Source organism: Oncorhynchus nerka, linkage group LG18, assembly GCF_034236695.1.
Source record: "Oncorhynchus nerka isolate Pitt River linkage group LG18, Oner_Uvic_2.0, whole genome shotgun sequence".
Taxonomy (NCBI): Eukaryota; Metazoa; Chordata; class Actinopteri; order Salmoniformes; family Salmonidae; genus Oncorhynchus; species Oncorhynchus nerka.
The window spans coordinates 41,542,417-41,560,623 of NC_088413.1; the positions used below are offsets into that span (position 1 = coordinate 41,542,417).

An 18,207-nucleotide genomic window follows, 5' to 3' on the forward strand; every position below is an offset into this window, starting at 1 on the left:
TATATGCCAAGAAGAGATACTCACTGTTTTGGGTCTCTCCAGCTGGGTGGTAGAATCCCTCTTGCTATCGTCCTGCTGTGGGCCAGTGTGTTCTGGGTTTCTGATGCTGGATCTGTTGTGAGGGAAAGTGTAACAAGATGTCTTGCGTCGCCCTGTTGAGAGAGAGCACAGGCTGAATCAATGGCTAGCTGCAGCATAGTGAGTTATTCATTAAACAGTGTGTTATGTTTTGTACTGGGCACATACACTACTCTAGAAGTGCATAGCGTAGTGGTTCTCAATCCTGGTCCGCTGGACCCAAAGGGGTGTGTTTTTGCACTAGCACCACACCTGATTCAAATCATCAAAGCCTGATGACGAGTTGATGATTAGAATCAGGTGTAGTAGTGCTAGGGCAAAAACAAAAATATGCACCCCTTTGGGTCCCCAGAGCCAGGATTGAGAACCATTGCCATAGTAAGTTACTGCTGTATGGAAAGGGAGTGAGTGGAACACACTGAAGCTGAGCCATTACCTGCTGTGTAGGTACACCTGGAGAGAGCAGTCTCAACATCCTCTACCTGGCTCTGCAGCTTGTCCACCCGCTGGAAAGCCTCCTGTTTGAGGCTGCGTTCCTGATGAAGCTGGCCCTTCACCTAAAGCCACAGTGGGTGCCTGGGTTAATGTCCATTACCATTACACCAATAATCTAAACTTGCTCTGTCTAATTTACGGTAAATGTGCTCCCTTCATCAGGGAATATACACATTTAGATAAATTATTCCCAGGGCCAGGGATTTTCCATGACCATATAATCTGACCAGGAAGTTTATACCTACGGGACACATACACTGCTCAAAAAAATAAAGGGAACACTAAAATAACACATCCTAGATCTGAATGAATGAAATATTCTTATTAAATACTTTTTTCTTTACATAGTTGAATGTGCTGACAACAAAATCACACAAAAATTATCAATGGAAATCAAATTTAGGTCTGGATTTGGAGTCACACAAAACCACACTACAGGCTGATCCAACTTTGATGTAATGTCCTTAAAACAAGTCAAAAGGAGGCTCAGTAGTGTGTGTGGCCTCCACGTGCCTGTATCAAATTCAAATCATATAGCCCTTCGTACATCAGCTGATATCTCAAAGTGCTGAACAGAAACCCAGCCTAAAACCCCAAACAGCAAGCACAACCCAAGGGGGGGGGGGGCAACCCAGACAGGAAGATCACATCAGTGACTCAACCCATTCAAGTGACGCACCCCTCCCAGGGACGGTATGAAAGAGCCCCAGTAAGCCAGTGACTCTGCCCCTGTAATAGGGTTAGAGGCAGAGAATCCCAGTGGAAAGAGGAGAACCGGCCAGGCAGAGACAGCAAGGGCGGTTCGTTGCTCACCTTCCCACTCCTGGGCCAGACTACACTCAATCATATGACCCACTGAAGAGATGAGTCTTCAGTAGAGACTTAAAGGTTGAGACCGAGTTTGCGTCTCTTACATGGGTAGGCAGACCATTCCATAAAAATGGAGCTCTATAGGAGAAAGCCCTGCCTCCAGCTGTTTGCTTAGAAATTCTAGGGACAATTAGGAGGCCTGCGTCTTGTGACCGTAGCGTATGTGTAGGTATGTACGGCAGGACCAAATCAGAGAGATAGGTAGGAGCAAGCCTATGTAATGCTTTGTAGGTTAGCAGTAAAACCTTGAAATCAGCCCTTGCCTTGACAGGAAGCCAGTGTAGGGAGGCTAGCACTAGAGTAATATGATCACATTTTTTGGTTCTAGTCAGGATTCTAGCAGCCGTATTTAGCACTAACTGAAGTTTATTTAGTGCTTTATCCGGGTAGCCGGAAAGTAGAGCATTGCAGTAGTCTAACCTAGAAGTGACAAAAGCATGGATTAATTTTTCTGCATCATTTTTGGACAGAAAGTTTCTGATTTTTGCAATGTTACGTATATGGAAAAAAGCTGTCCTTGAAACGGTCTTGATATGTTCTTCAAAAGAGAGATCGGGGTCCAGAGTAACGCCGAGGTCCTTCACAGTTTTATTTGAGATGACTGTACAACCATTAAGATTAATTGTCAGATTCAACAGAAGATCTCTTTGTTTCTTGGGACCTAGAACAAGCATCTCTGTTTTGTCCGAGTTTAAAAGTAGAAAGTTTGCAGCCATCTACTTCCTTATGTCTGAAACACATGCTTCTAGCGAGGGCAATTTTGGGGCTTCACCATGTTTCATTGAAATGTACAGCTGTGTGTCATCCGCATAGCAGTGAAAGTTAACATTATGTTTTCAAATGGCATCCCCAAGAGGTAAAATATAAAGTGAAAACAATAGTGGTCCTAAAACGGAACCTTGAGGAACACCGAAATGTACAGTTGATTTGTCAGAGGACAAACCATTCACAGAGACAAACTGATATCTTTCCGACAGATAAGATCTAAACCAGGCCAGAACTTGTCCGTTTAGACCAATTTGATTTGGGTTTCCAATCTCTCCAAAAGAATGTGGTGATCGATGGTATCAAAAGCAGCACTAAGGTCTAGGAGCACGAGGACAGATGCAGAGCCTCGGTCTGATGCCATTAAAAGGTCATTTACCACCTTCACAAGTGCAGTCTCAGTGCTATGATGGGGTCTAAAACCAGACTGAAGCATTTTGTATACATTGTTTGTCTTCAGGAAGGCAGTGAGTTGCTGCGCAACAGCCTTTTCTAAAAATTTTGAGAGGAATGGAAGATTCGATATAGGCCGATAGTTTTTTATATTTTCTGGGTCAAGGTTTGGCTTTTTCAAGAGAGGCTTTATTACTGCCACTTTTAGTGAGTTTGGTACACATCCGGTGGATAGAGAGCCGTTTATTATGTTCAACATAGGAGGGCCAAGCACAGGAAGCAGCTCTTTCAGTAGTTTAGTTGGAATAGGGTCCAGTATGCAGCTTGAAGGTTTAGAGGCCATGATTATTTTCATCATTGTGTCAAGAGATATAGTACTAAAACACTTGATCCTAGGTCCTGGCAGAGTTGTGCAGACTCAGGACAACTGAGCTTTGAAGGAATACGCAGATTTAAAGAGGAGTCCGTAATTTGCTTTCTAATAATCATGATCTTTTCCTCAATGAAGTTCATGAATTTATCACTGCTGAAGTGAAAGCCATCCTCTCTTGGGGAATGCTGCTTTTTAGTTAGCTTTGCGACAGTATCAAAAAGGAATTTCGGATTGTTCTTATTTTCCTCAATTAAGTTGGAAATATAGGATGATTGAGCAGCAGTAAGGGCTCTTCGGTACTGCACGGTACTGTCTTTCCAAGCTAGTCGGAAGACTTCCAGTTTGGTGTGGCGCCATTTCCGTGCCAATTTTCTGGAAGCTTGCTTCAGAGCTCGGGTATTTTCTGTGTACCAGGGAGCTAGTTTCTTATGAGAAATGTTTTTCGTTTTTAGGGGTGCAACTGCATCTAGGGTATTGCGCAAGGTTAAATTGAGTTCCTCAGTTAGGTGGTTAACTGATTTTTGTCCTCTGGCATCCTTGGGTAGACAGAGGGAATCTGGCAGGGTAGCCTAGTGGTTAGAGCGTTGGACTAGTAACCGGAAGGTTGCAAGTTCAAACTCACAAGCTGACAAGGTACAAATCTGTCGTTCTGCCCCTGAACAGGCAGTTAACCCACTGTTCCCAGGCCGTCATTGAAAATAAGAATTTGTTCTTAACTGACTTGCCTGGTTAAATAAAGGTAAAATAAAAAAAATAAAAATAAATCCTTGGGTAGACAGAGGGAATCTGGAAGGACATCAAGGAATCTTTGTGTTGTCTGTGAATTTATAGCACGACTTTTGATGTTCCTTGGTTGGGGTCTGAGCAGATTATTTGTTGCAATTGCAAACGTAATAAAATGGTGGTGCGATAGTCCAGGATTATGAGGAAAAACATTAAGATCCACAACATTTATTCCATGGGACAAAACTAGGTCCAGAGTATGACTGTGACAGTGAGTGGGTCCAGAAACATGTTGGACAAAACCCACTGAGTCGATGATGGCTCCGAAAGCCTTTTGGAGTGGGTCTGTGGACTTTTCCATGTGAATATTAAAGTCACCAAAGATTAGAATATTATCTGCTATGACTACAAGGCCCGATAGGAATTCAGGGAACTCAATGAGGAACGCTGTATATGGCCCAGGAGGCCTGTAAACAGTAGCTATAAAAAGTGATTGAGTATGCTGCATAGATTTTATGACTAGAAGCTCAAAAGACGAAAACGTAATTTTTTTTTTTGTAAATTGAAATTTGCTATCGTAAATGTTAGCAACACCTCCGCCTTTGCAGGATGCACGGGGGATATGGTCACTAGTGTAGCCAGGAGGTGAGGCCTCATTTAACACAGTAAATTCATCAGGCTTAAGCCATGTTTCAGTCAGGCCAATCACATCAAGATTATGATCAGTGATTAGTTCATTGACTATAATTGCCTTTGAAGTAAGGGATCTAACATTAAGTAGCCCTATTTTGAGATGTGAGGTATCATGATCTCTTTCAATAACGACAGGAATGGAGGAGGTCTTTATACTAGTGAGATTGCTAAGGCGAACACCGCCATGTTTAGTTTTGCCCAACCTAGGTCGAGGCACAGAGACGGTCTCAATGGGGATAGCTGAGCTGACTACACTGACTGTGCTAGTGGCAGACTCCACTATGCTGGCAGGCTGCCTGGCCTGCACCCTATTTAATTGTGGAGCTAGAGGAGTTAGAGCCCTGTCTATGTTGGTAGATAAGATGAGAGCACCCCTCCAGCTAGGATGGAGTCCGTCACTCCTCAGCAGGTCAGGCTTGGTCCTATTTGTGGGTGAGTCTGAGAAAGAGGGCCAATTATCTACAAATTCTATCTTTTGGGAGGGTCAGAAACAGTTTTCAACCAGCGATTGAGTTGTGAGACTCTGCTGTAGAGCTCATCACTCTCCCTAACTGGAAGGGGGCCAGAGACAATTACTCGATGCCGACACATCTTTCTAGCTGATTTACACGCTGAAGCTATGTTGCGCTTGGTGATCTCTGACTATTTCATCCTAACATCGTTGGTGCCAACGTGGATAACAATATCTCTATACTCTCTACACTCGCCAGTTTTAGCTTTAGCCAGCACCATCTTCAGATTAGCCTTAACGTCGGTAGCCCTGCCCCCTGGTAAACAGTATATGATTGCTGGATGATTCGTTTTAAGTCTAATACTGCGGGTAATGGAGTCGCCAATGACTAGAGTTTTCAATTTGTCAGAGCTAATGGTGGGAAGCTTCGGCGTCTCAGACCCCGTAACGGGAGGAGTAGAGAGAAGAGAAGGCTTGGCCTCTGACTCCGACTCGCTGCTTAATGGGGAAAACCGGTTGAAAGTTTCTGTCGGCTGAATGAGCGACACCGGTTGAGCATTCCTACAGCATTTCCTTCCAGAAACCGTGAGAAAGTTGTCCGGCTGCGGGGACCGTGCGAGGGGATTTATACTAACATTACTATCTGTACTTACTGTTGGCACAGACGCTGTTTCTTCCTTTCTTACACTGAAATTACCCTTGCCTAACGATTGCGTCTGAAGCTGGGCTTGTAGCACAGCTATCCTCGCCGTAAGGCGATCGTTCTCCTGTATATTATGAGTACAGCGACTGCAATTAGAAGGCATCATGTTAATGTTACTACTTAGCTTTGGCTGTTGGAGGTCCTGAGGAACCATGTCCAGCGTCCGGAGTGAAAAAGTTGAGGGAAAAAACAAAAATATAAACGGTAATTAAAAAGTAAAAACCGTAAAGTTGTCAGGTAGCAAAGTAAGGTTGGCAACAAAACGCACAGCAACACGTAAACAAGTCTGCAAGTTGTGACCGGAAATGGCGTACCATGTATGACCTCCCTACAACGCCTGGGCATGCTCCTGATGAGGTGGCGGATGGTTTCCTGAGGGATCTCCTCTCAGACCTGGACTAAAACATCCGCTAACGCCTGGACAGTCTGTGGTGCAACGTGGCGTTGGTGGATGGAGCGAGACATGATGTCCCAGATGTGCTCAATTGGATTCAGGTCTGGGGAACAGGCGGACCAGTCCATAGCATCAATGCCTTCCTCTTGCAGGAACTGCTGACACACTCCAGCCACATGAGGTCTAGCATTGTCTTGCATTAGGAGGAACCCAGGGCCAACCGAACCAGCATATGGTCTCACAAGGGGTCTGAGGATCTCATCTCGGTACCTAATGGCAGTCAGGCTACCTCTGGCGAGCACATGGAGGGCTGTGCGTCCCCCAAAGAAATGCCACCCCACACCATGACTGACCCACCGCCAAACCGGTCACGCTGGAGGATGTTGCAGGCAGCAGAACGTTCTCCACGGCGTCTCCAGACTGTCACGTCTGTCACATATGCTCATTCTGAACCTGCTTTCATCTGTGAAGAGCACAGGGCGTCAGTGGCGAATTTGCCAATCTTGGTGTTCTCTGGCAAATGCCAAACATCCTGCACGGTGTTGGGCTGTAAGCACAACCCCCACCTGTGGACATCGGGCCCTCATACCACCCTCATGGAGTCTGTTTCTGACCGTTTGAGCAGACACATGCACATTTATGCCTGCTGGAGGTCATTTTGCAGGGCTCTGGCAGTGCACCTCCTGCTCCTCCTTGCATAAAGGCGGAGGTAGCGGTCCTGCTGCTGGGTTGTTGCCCTCCTACGGCCTCCTCCACGTCTCCTGATGTACTGGCCTGTCTCCTGGTAGCGCCTCCATGCTCTGGACACTACGCTGACAGACACAGCAAACCTTGCCACAGCTCGCATTGATGTGTCATCCTGGATGAGCTGCACTACCTGAGCCACTTGTGTGGGTTGTAGACTCCGTCTCATGCTACCACTAGAGTGAAAGCACCGCCAGCATTCAAAGGTGACCAAAACATCAGCCAGGAAGCATAGGAACTGAGAAGTGGTCTGTGGTTATCACCTCCTTTATTGGGGGTGTCTTGCTAATTGCCTATAATTTCCACCTGTTGTTGTTGTCTATTCCATTTGCACAACAGCATGTGAAATGTATTGTCCATCAGTGTTGCTTCCTAAGTGGACAGTTTGATTTCACAGAAGTGTGATTGACTTGGAGTTACATTGTGTTGTTGAAGTGTTCCCTTTATTTTTTTGAGCAGTGTACAATGTAATTGTTTAAAAGTCTGGGAATTTAAGTTATTATCCATCTCTGTTTTATGTTGCTCCAAGCCGGATGATGTCTGTTGTAGTAATACTAGAACAGATCATTTTATATTATGTGTTGGTGTGTTTGTACTGCAGGGATGAGAACGAGTGTCACCTGTCTGATGTCTTTGGCACTGCGTTGTCTCAGCAGCCGTCTGTCTCTGCTGCTCCTGTCCAGCTGAGTCCTGAGGTCTTGGAGCTGTCTGTCTCTGTCCCCCACGCCCTCTCTCAGCTGCTCCAGGCTCTGCAGGTGGTAGCTGTCCAGCTCCTGTCTGCTCTGGACCTCCTGAGCAGAGTGATGCCTCACCTCATGGAGCTCTGCGCTCTGTGGGCATAAAAATATCTCTACTGTCAGACCAGACAGGCAAATATCTCTAGATCTGGTTATTAAAATCGGCTATGACAGAAAATATCACACTATTTACAATGATGTAAAATGAGAAGAAAATGTGAAGATTCATTCCACTTGTTATCTGTAATGTTGTAGAAAGAAATGCATGTGAATGAGTCAGAGTGAGGATATAGCTAGCTACCTGTTTGGTGAGCAGTCTCTTGGTGCGGTTGTACTCCGTCTGACACTGTGTCATGGCCCGCTGAGTGACTTCCAGTTCCTGCTTCAGTACGATCACTTCACCCTCTGACATCATCTTCATTCGCAGTGCCTCCCTCTGACAGGACATCTCCCTCTAGACACAACACAAGTCACAGTCGCACAAAACGTCAGCAAAAAAACATGAAAAGCCACAGCCATTCTGGTGCAATCCATATGAGTCTCTACATTTGTATTCATATTACAATAATTTAGCAGAGGCTCTTATGCACAGATTAACATCTGTGCATTCAACTTAAGTAGGTCAAATCATAAAACAACCGCGATGTCACCGTCATTGCAAGTCAATACACTTGTGTGATTTTGGGGACACTCCTTTCCAATCCTCCTAACCGTACCTGCTGGCTGTGGAGCAATCTACGGTGCAGCTTGCCCTGTCCAACCACCTGTCTCCAGTGGCCCAGTGCCTTCACCTTAGACAGCAGGCCAGTCAGCAGACTGTTCTCCATGCTCAGGTCATGGAGCTCCTGCTTCTGATGGAGGAGAAGAAGAAGAAGAAAGATTAAGGAAGAGAATATCTGTTAGTCATGAATGCAATAATTCTGTAAACAGCTGAGTCACAATTCAGTCACTTGCTTCGAAAACAACTTTGGGCCCCAATCGTCTCACCTCCGACTGCGTCGTAAGAAGAGCTTCATTGCCTTTAGTGGAGCCAAACTTCTTCAGCTTGATGATGTTATCCACTCCCTCTCTCCTCACTTTGCTCACCAGCTGAGTAACATCCTGGTCCATTCGCACATGGTACTCATCAAGCCTGGCCTGTGATCCATCCAAGTAAACAATAAAGTAAAAAGACGAGAGGGTGTGCGTTATGGTGCTTTTAGCATGGCAGTGATGTGGTCAAAAGTACGACGCGACCAAACACCAACTATTTTCCAAATTAATCAGTTATTGTGGATCAAAGTTAGTCAGGATCATTGTGAGGTGATACTAAGAGACCATAAGGTGCTCATACATGCTTATGTCAAGTCTTATAATGCATTCTAACAGCATCATAATGCATTATACCTTCAAGCTTTAGATAGTTACCGTTATGATAAAAAGATAGGTTTTAAAAGCGTTTCGTACCTTCAGTTGAATGCAGGTGGAGAAAAGTTGTCGGACCAGGGAGTCATAGCGCTGTCTGTATTTTAGGCTAATCTGCTGCTCCAGACCTCCCTGTTCCTCCTCCAGTTGGGTGACCCGGGTACGCAGGGCTGTGGTCTGCAACATCATCCCACGACAGAGCCCACTGACCTCGCTGTAAGGGTTGATGGTCTGGGACTGGGACGCCTCAAGGTTCTTCACATCCTGCAGGACAAATATTGTACAGAGAGAAGTCAAAGAAGCAAGAACTTAAAGATACGTTTGTGTGCAGTTTAGCAAATGAATGGTATAAAGCCCCGGAATCAAACAGGGTTTGGAACCCTGCTCACGTGATAACTAACCTTGCCCGACACCGGAAGACTAGCGTTATCTCCCAGAGGTTCTAATCCCAGTCGTTCACACATATACTGTATTACCAATGGAAAAAAGGCATTGCATATCTTGACACACGTCTTATGCGCTGAACTGCTGAAGTACAGTAGAGTAGGATACCTGTTCTCTGCGGTAGAGCAGCTGGCTCTCCTGCTGTAAGATCTGTTCATAGAACTGGGAGTAGAGGAGGAAGCTGCTGCGTTCTCTCTCCATCACAGAGTGGCCCAGAGTGGACAGACACCGCTGGAGGTGGGCCGCGGGGAAGGTCAGCTGGCAGGAGACGTATAACATATATTTTTGTCATGAAACTGTTCTCACGTTCTTGGTGCTTGGAACCTATGAACCTGTGACAGCCAATTTTTTATTATTTTTTTTCTGAGAAAAAGGACCAGACTGCTACCCATTGTTTTAGGGCTATTGTCTTGCCTGTCTGTCCATTCTGTGTTGGGTTTCTCACCTGTCCCTCCTCCGTCTGCTCAGCACACTCCATTAGCTGCTGGGTGAAGTGCTCCACTAACTGAGGTCTCTCTGGGGACAGACTGTACTTCATGGGGCCTTGCTTCCACAATTCTGGACGACAGTCGTAACAGTGATTAGTCAACCATTACACCTAGAATCTTTCGACTCATACTCGTAGCTGTTTAACCTGTTCGTGATGTAACAGTAAAATGTAAAACATCTTCAAATGTTTTAAAGGACAACAGAAATCCAGATCCAACATTGGTTACTGTCTCCGTGAGACATCCTGAGAGGTGGGTAGTGTACCTGTGGGGAGGCCTGTGTCTTGGCGTGCCCGCTCCGAAATCACCAGGGTCAGCTCTCTCGCGATCCTCCTCTGTACCGCTCGGATCATATCACACTCCGTACTCTCCAGCAGCCTGAGCAACTGAGGCACCATGCACAGACTCAATGAGATGTTCCTCATCATCTTGTTTGCCACATTACAGATATAACCTATTGCTCAGTCCGTAGAAACTGATTGAGCCACCATACTTAGAGTCAACAGAGAAACCAATGTTCATGTTTATCCTCATTTTCATTACACAATTTACAACCTGTTCCTCAGTCTGTAGCACTACTCGACTAGTCTGGGTTCCAACCTTTAAAAAAAAAAAGTGTTATTTAACCTTTATTTAACTAGGGAAGTTAATTTAAGAACAAATAATTATTTACAATGACGGCCTGCCAAGAGGCAAAACGCCTCCTGTGGGGAAGGGGGCTGGGATTCCAAGTAAAAAATGTAGGACAAAACACACATCATGACAAGAGAGACACCGCAACACGACACAAAAGAGAGACCTGCGACAACAACACAACATGGCTTAAACACAACATGGTAGCAACACAACATGACAAGAACATAACATGGTAGCAACACAACATGGCAGTAGCACAACATGGTAGCAGCACAAACATGGTACAAACATGGTTAGGCACAGACAACAGCACGAATGGCAAAAAAAAAGGTAGACTCAACCTGAATCAAGGCTTTATTTTGTGAAGTGAAACAATGGTGAAACTGGATTCAGTTCGGATCCTAGACTACTACGGTATATGGATTGTTACACGAATACAGTGGCTTTTTATGTCCATCAGACGTTATGTGTGTACATTTTTGATAAAACACTCAAGTTAACAGTTGGATCACGTACACTGAGTGTACAAGACATTAGGAATACCTGCTCTTTCTATGACAGACTGACCAGGTGAATCCAGGTGAAAGCTATGATCCCTTATTGATGTCACCAGTTAAATCCACTTCAATCAGTGTAGATAAAGGGCAGGAAACAGATTCAATAATTCTTTTTAAGCCTGGAGACACTTGAGACATGGATTGTGTATGTGTGCTATTCAGAAAGTGAATGAGCAAGACAAAAGATTTAAGTGCCTTTGAACGGGGTATGATAATAGGTGCCAGGCGCACCAGTTTGTGTCAAGAACTGCAACACTGCTGGGTTTTTCACACTCATCTGTTTCCCATGTGTATCAAGAATAGTCCACCACCCACTTTTACATTTTAGCAGATGCTCTTATCCAGAGTGACTTCATACATTTTTATACTGGTCCACTGTGGTAATCAAACCCACAACCCTAGCGTTGCATGCGCCATGCTCAACCAACAGAGCCACACGGAACCACCCAAAGGGCATCCAGCCAAATCGACACATTGGAGTCAACATGGGCCAGCATTGCTGTGGAACGCTTTCGACACCTTGTAGAGTCCATGCCCTGACAAATTGAGGCTGTTCTGAGTTATAAAGGGGGCCGCAACTCAATATTAGGAAGGTGTTCTTAATGTTTTGTGAACTCAGTGTACATTTGACTCTCTACCTAAACTAAAACAAATCCAATTGTATTGGTCACATACACATGGTTAGCAGATGTTATTGCGAGTGTAGCGAAATGCTTGTGCTTCTAGTTCCGACTAAACCGTGTTAAAAGATTCCAATAGAGGTCAGGTGTGTGAGTGAGCTATCATGGTGTGCTGCAGTAGTACAATACTTGGAATCTCTTGATGTGAACCTCGGAAGCTCCTGCAGGAGGCAGTAGAGGCTGGCTGTCAGACAGCAGAGCCTCAAAGTCCTTCTCTTTACCCATCTTTTGAGCCAGGGCTCTCATACTTGGGCACTGGATGTCTGCTCTGAAATGTAGAAGCATGAGACCCACTGAGCTACATATTAACGATGAGACGACATCATCTCACAGTCAGGATTAATAAACAAGGAACAATCATTTCTATGTGAACGTTTGTTAATGTCGCTGTTGCTTATCCCCCCCCCCCCCCAATACACATATTGAGCAGATGTTATTGCGGGTGTAGCGAAATGCTTGTGTCCCTAGCTCCAAACGTGCAGTAATATCTAACAATTCCCAACAACACAATACAATCTAAAAGTAAAAGAATGGAATTAAGAAATATATAAGAAATATGTATTGCATGGTATGTCAGAATATCACATCAAGTAAAAACTTTTTCATGGACAATACTAACTAACCTGTAGAGTCTTGAGAAGTGCCTGTGGATCTTCGTGGTATTGATCTGTTCCACCCCTAGCTGTCGCCTTCCCCAGCTCTCCTTAAACACCTCCAGCTGTTTGGTGAGGAGCAGGAAACCCTTTAACACAGACAGCACCTGGAGAGGGTCCTGGAGGGGAGCAGAGGAGATCCCCTTCTCTTCTTCATCAACACTGTCATCCACACTACTACCATCCTCCTAGTATTAAGACACAATACTGTCAGCCAGTGCAACAAAAAACAAAACTGTTCACAGCGTTGCTTACATGGTGCTTTTTCTGCCGGTAAACATAGATGTTACATACATGTTTAGGCCTACATGTGTTTTGAATGCAACTATGTACCTAGTAACCCATATATTTTAACACACCCCAAAGAAAAGACCTTCTAACACGTATGTAAATATACTTCCTCGGGCTTTCCACGTGAGTCCCCCCCCGCCTTGTTGTCATGGAGACGTAGCGGTGCTGCCCCTCTCCCTCCGCTGTTCAGGACATCCTCCATTAGTAGAGACACACCCAGGATCGCTCCATTGGCCTCCATCCTGCTGCGGTCACCCAGCCCACTCAGACACAGCTGGATTACAAGCAGCATAAGACCATGAACACCCACAATATAGTCATTTAGCATCGTAGATACTCTTATCCAGAGCAGCTTACAATGCATTCAACCAAAATAGATAAAACAATCACTATCGCGATCATTTCTAGTTGCCTCTATTTGCTAAATCACTTGCTAGTAAGAACGGAAAAACAAGAAATATCATAAAGGAGAGTGGAAGTCTACCTGCATGCAGTACTCAATGGGTGGGATGCCCCAAATGTCTACAGAGTGCAATCCATGACACACCAGAAAACTTCTCCATGGGTACATCCTTTGAGCCTAGAGAGCACAAATACATGATGACCTCACAATTGTCTAAGAGTACAACCCTGCCTGAGCAGTAGAAAACTATCAAAAGTAGCATTAACTATACTGTGTTTCCCATTTACTCTGGATAGTAACGCAAACACTGTCTGGGCTTTAGAATTGTAAACTTTATAACAAACCCGGGGGCTGTGAGGCTCCATTGGCTCTGGTAAAGACAGTAGAGAACTGTGATTGGTTCTGACGCTGTCACTCAGCGCAGGGAGGGCGTGTCCCATGTTGTCACTCACGCTCTGATAGGCTACGATGTTACCAGAGGAGAGAAACGCCTCTCTGAGAGAGAGAGAGCATATCAAATACTTTGTGTTTTCACTTTTGATCTCCATTGGTCCCATTGAACTGATTTAGCTAAATCAAGCTCAAGCGTTTGAAAGTTGTTGACACATAATGTATTTGACCAAGGTCTGGTTCTTATACTCCATTACACTTATCGAAACCAGCTCACTGATGGCATATATCAACATCTTCTACCTTTCTCCACTCACCTGATGAGGTGCCTCACAGCGGTGTCGTACTGCAAGAAGAGCACGTGTCTCCGTAGTTGAAGCAGGCGACCCACAGCCTCAGGGCTACCAGGGTCACAAAGAGAGTCAACCTGTTTCTGGATCTCCCACAGCTCCGCACCTTAACAATAACAGCATGGTCATTTAGAGGATGCTTTCCTCCACTGTGACTTACAGAACTGTAAACAGTGACACAGATAGTATATGTGTTCGAAGCGGGGAAATCAAACTCACAATCCTGCACCATGATTTAACCCACTGAGGCATTGGAACCATGGGTCTGTTTATGACTAAAACATACCGATGCCTTCAGCGCCGCCCCAGTCAGCTGTAAACTCTCCCCCTCCTGCTCCTCCTCCTCCTCTCTTGGAGCTGAAGACTCCTGGGTTCCCCAGTCGGGCGAAACTGACCAGGTAATAGATGATGTCATGCAGGGCAGAGACTATCTCCAGACTATGGTGAAGAGCCCGGCAACATGCCTGTAATGCAACAAAAGGAAACCAGTTCAAGATAAAGATCAACGTGCTCTATGCCGAGATCATCAACTAGATTCAGCCAAAGGCTGATTTAAAAAAAAGAATTTGCGGTTGGTCGGGGGGGGCCCGGTATGTAATTACAAATCATTTGTAGACTGCAAATTGACCACAATAAACCCAAACAGATTTAATATTTGACTAAAAGATAACGATTTCAAACCTTGCTCACGTTTGCATACGATCACGTGTCTCTCTGTTATGAGTGGGAGTACTTGGGAACAGATTTCCTCAATTAAAATCACTTGGAGTTGATTTCCTGGTGTTTCTACAGTCTTTTATGTCCACCAATAAAAATTTAAAATTTAAAATAAAGAAATCCTCCGAAAACGTATGAGGCCAAATAAAACCGCCATTTAAGAAACCCTGCTCTAGAGTCTTAGAAACATTCCATTGTTCTTGATTTAGTTTTCATTTGCATACAGGAAAGATAGACAGAGATGTAGCAAGGCCATGGTTTTGTTTTTTGACTGATATCACAAAATCTAATTTGAATCCACTCCTCCATGCATGTGTCTGTGTCCATCTGTAGGTTAACACAATGTAAAGCAGGTTAGAACCTCTCACCGAGTCCTCCAGGGTTCTGAACATGAGGAGAACCTCAGTGTAGTGGGGGAGGAACCACAGGTTGAGGAACATTCTGCCGTCGGCTGACAGCAGGCGCCTAGGACGCCGCTGGAACTTCCTGTCCAACCAAGTGGAACAAAAATCATCTCTGAGCAAATACACTACCACAGGGTGTCTTCACACTCCTAAAATATTCTCTCTGTTAACATATGCAAGGTTTTCTGAAGCAAGTATTCTTATATGATCATTGATGTAGTGGATGTTTACCCACCTATTTTTTTTACCACTACATCCCTGAATTTCATGCTACAAAACGCTCTCTCACACTGGTCTTACCTGGGGTCAGGGCGAACACCTAGTCCTGAGTCCATATCGCTTTTCAACTCATGGTCCTGGCCAATCAGGAAGTGGGACTGGCGGATGTCTGGCAGCTCGTCCAGTAAGGTGGTCAGGCTGTGGTACAGGCATATGATCTGCCCTCTCACACAACACTGGGACATGCGCAAACTGAATCTAGGAAAGAGTTGACAGACACAGACAACATGTTACAGGTACACCTGGAGGAAAGTCAGACTTCAGGGAAATAAAGTCCCCAAAATGTGATGAAACAATCGGGTCTCCTGTGAATAAACACTTCCAAATGAGTCATGCTAGGCAGCTTCACTTTAGCATGTCTGAACATGGCAATCATGATCATCAACTTCTACTACAGATGTACATACTTTCGACAGAACTCAATAATCAGCCACCTCTTGATTTTTGCTACTTCATCCTGCGGTGAAAGAGAAGGTCATGAAGGTAAACAATCAAACAGTAATATCTGAGATCCAACATAGCCCCTGCCCCCTCTGACCTCTATGACATTTCACTTACAGGGTTCATCATCACAACACCCATGATCTGTCTCCTCTTTACGAAAGAGTTCAACATCTCATCTCGTGGACCCACTTTCTCCAGCTGGATGGAGACAAACGCCTCGGTCAGCCTGAACAAACACAACAGTCAAATCACATGACATAATAATTATATTTAACTGTAATAATATTGATAATTACAAAACATGGCCATCATTGACCCTCCAACTCACCTCTCCCTGGTTCCTGCGCCAGTTATCTTTGGTTCACTTGTATCTTTGCGAACTTTGGGACCCTGCTTAGCTAAGGAGCTTGCATCGCCACTAGAACAAAGAACCGCCTAAATCAAAGAGAGAGAAAGAGAAGTAATTTGATCCCAGCAAACAGGCCACTGGATTAAAGTATATGTGTAGTGATGTAAGGTACCTCTGGAGAGCCTGTGAAAGTCTCTGACCAATAACATAGACACGCCTGCTTCACTGCACCAATCAGAGCGTTCTTCTGAGTCACCTGACAGGCCAGAGTCACCTGCAGGTTCTCTATGGCTGACCTATTCATGAGCTGGAGAGAGAAGACCGGGACTGAGGTGACCCCTATAAGATCACGTGTGAATCATAATGGGTAACAGCTATAATATGGCTTCATAAAAAGGCAGGACTCTCTCTTGACATTGATTTACACAAAAGGTTGTGGCCTCTTATCTCAACTCTGAATCAGGCCCAAAGTCTCAGTTGACCTTACATGCACTACTGTCTCTTCAGAGTAGAAGCTGAATTTTCCAATCTGGTTCTCATCAAGCTCCTGGATGCTCAGTGGAAACTTAGATGGAGTGTACCTACAGGAGTCGGGAATAACAAACATAAGAATATAGCTGCGAGCAGCAATAAATAGGGTTCAGAGGATGACAGAAAGGACACATGATCAGATGTGACAAAGCCAGCGCTCTATCATGTAGGAACTCACGAGTCTAAATGCAACATCTGGAGTGAATTTTAATACCTCAGCCATCCTTTGACCAATCCCTTAGCTTTTCTCAAACTAAGTTAAGACCTGTACCATTGGCCTACAAGCAGAATTTGGTGTCATTTGGTCTACGGTTCACGAGAAGAAGATTTTTGAAGTATTTCTTGCATATTTGAGCAAATTAGCGTATAGTGTGGTCATTTGAATGCATCAACGTTATTTTCTCAAACTCTTTAGGAGTTATTATTGTGAGGAGTCCAAAGGCCAAATGTGGAGTGAATATGACTTTAAGTCCGTGAGAAGAAGGTTTTTTATGATTGTTTTAAGCATTAGCGTTACATTGTCAAAAAAGTGAATTGTTAATAGTTCCCTTATTTTTCAAGACCTACTGTAGATATACAATTTACTAAGAAAAAAAAGAAGGTAGCTTCACATCTATCTATGTTAGCAGCGTAACAGGGTAAGGAGGGTACCTGTCCAAACAGCTGTCGTCCTGCAGTAGTGCCGTAACAAACAGAGGTCTATGCTCTGCCTTGTCTCTCTGGACAGCAAACTCAAACTGCTCCGGGCGCACATACAGGTGGAACTCATCAAAGCCCAGCTCCAGAGCTTGTGTTTTGTATAACCTAGGAGAGCCAGACCATAATATAAACACTACAGAATGGACATTTTATACCATAAACACATTTAGTAACACTTACATCAAAGCCTGCAAATACAGTGACGATAATCTCAGCGTAATGTAGTTTCAAATCCAATTTCCTGCAATTATATGCATTTTGCCATGGCTAATGCTGTGTTCCTCTGCTCAAACGTTATAACAAAATCAATGCATGTGGGTTGAATGCCCTTTTTTAATGTTATTCTCCCTGACTGTCTAGCTCTTCTTTGGTTGTTAGTTCTCAAAGATGGTATCATTTAATAAATACACTACCGTTCAAAAGTTTGGGTTCACTTAGAAATGCCCTTGTTTTTGAAAGAAAAGCATTTTTTTGTCCATTAAAATAATATCAAATTGATCAGAAATACAGTGTAGACATTGTTAATGGTGTAAATGACTATTGTAGCTGGAAACGGCTGATTTTGAATGGAATATCTACATAGGCGTACAGAGGCCCATTATCAGCAAACATCCCTCCTGTGTTCCAATGGCACATTGTGTTAGCTAATCTAAGTTGATCATTTTAAAAGGCTAATTGATCATTAGAAAACACTTTTGCAATTATGTTGGCACAGCTGAAAACTGTTGTACTGATTAAAGAAGCAATAAAACTGGCCTTCTTTAGACTAGTTGAGTATCTGGAGCATCAGCATTTGTGGGTTCGATGGCAGGCTCAAAATGGCCAGAAACAAATAACTTTCTTCTGGAACTCGTCAGTCTATTCCTGTTCTGAAAAATTCCATGCGAGAAATTGCCAAGAAAGAAATCTCGTACAACGCTGTGTACAGTACTACTCCCTTCACAGAACAGCGCAAACTGTTTCTAACCAGAATAGAAAGAGGAGTGGGAGGCCCCGGTGCACAACTGAGCAAGAGGACAAGTACATTAGAGTGTCTAGTTTGAGAAACAGACGCCTCACAAGTCCTCAA

The 18,207-nt window shown here is 44.4% G+C and overlaps 1 protein-coding gene across 3 annotated transcripts in view; it reads right to left on the reverse strand.

The window, feature by feature from the left end:
* Positions 1 to 18,207, reverse strand: part of si:ch73-242m19.1 (uncharacterized) — a 32,357-nt gene that overhangs the window by 1,080 nt on the left and 13,070 nt on the right. For 2 of the 3 annotated variants that reach the window (XM_029687561.2, XM_029687558.2), the window contains exons 18-42: positions 17,091 to 17,243; positions 16,396 to 16,489; positions 16,081 to 16,215; positions 15,888 to 15,994; positions 15,674 to 15,785; positions 15,523 to 15,572; positions 15,137 to 15,313; positions 14,801 to 14,918; positions 14,002 to 14,179; positions 13,683 to 13,821; positions 13,320 to 13,470; positions 13,057 to 13,152; positions 12,679 to 12,846; positions 12,252 to 12,469; positions 11,758 to 11,896; positions 10,021 to 10,141; positions 9,713 to 9,825; positions 9,376 to 9,525; positions 8,866 to 9,087; positions 8,407 to 8,556; positions 8,136 to 8,270; positions 7,721 to 7,873; positions 7,303 to 7,512; positions 515 to 635; positions 25 to 152 (exon numbers count right to left, since the gene is read on the reverse strand). In XM_029687561.2, the coding sequence (XP_029543421.2) occupies positions 25 to 152; positions 515 to 635; positions 7,303 to 7,512; positions 7,721 to 7,873; positions 8,136 to 8,270; positions 8,407 to 8,556; positions 8,866 to 9,087; positions 9,376 to 9,525; positions 9,713 to 9,825; positions 10,021 to 10,141; positions 11,758 to 11,896; positions 12,252 to 12,469; positions 12,679 to 12,846; positions 13,057 to 13,152; positions 13,320 to 13,470; positions 13,683 to 13,821; positions 14,002 to 14,179; positions 14,801 to 14,918; positions 15,137 to 15,313; positions 15,523 to 15,572; positions 15,674 to 15,785; positions 15,888 to 15,994; positions 16,081 to 16,215; positions 16,396 to 16,489; positions 17,091 to 17,243 (3,538 nt within the window). The remainder of the gene's footprint in view (positions 1 to 24; positions 153 to 514; positions 636 to 7,302; positions 7,513 to 7,720; positions 7,874 to 8,135; positions 8,271 to 8,406; positions 8,557 to 8,865; positions 9,088 to 9,375; positions 9,526 to 9,712; positions 9,826 to 10,020; positions 10,142 to 11,757; positions 11,897 to 12,251; positions 12,470 to 12,678; positions 12,847 to 13,056; positions 13,153 to 13,319; positions 13,471 to 13,682; positions 13,822 to 14,001; positions 14,180 to 14,800; positions 14,919 to 15,136; positions 15,314 to 15,522; positions 15,573 to 15,673; positions 15,786 to 15,887; positions 15,995 to 16,080; positions 16,216 to 16,395; positions 16,490 to 17,090; positions 17,244 to 18,207) is intronic. The other variant, XM_029687559.2, reaches the window with a different exon arrangement.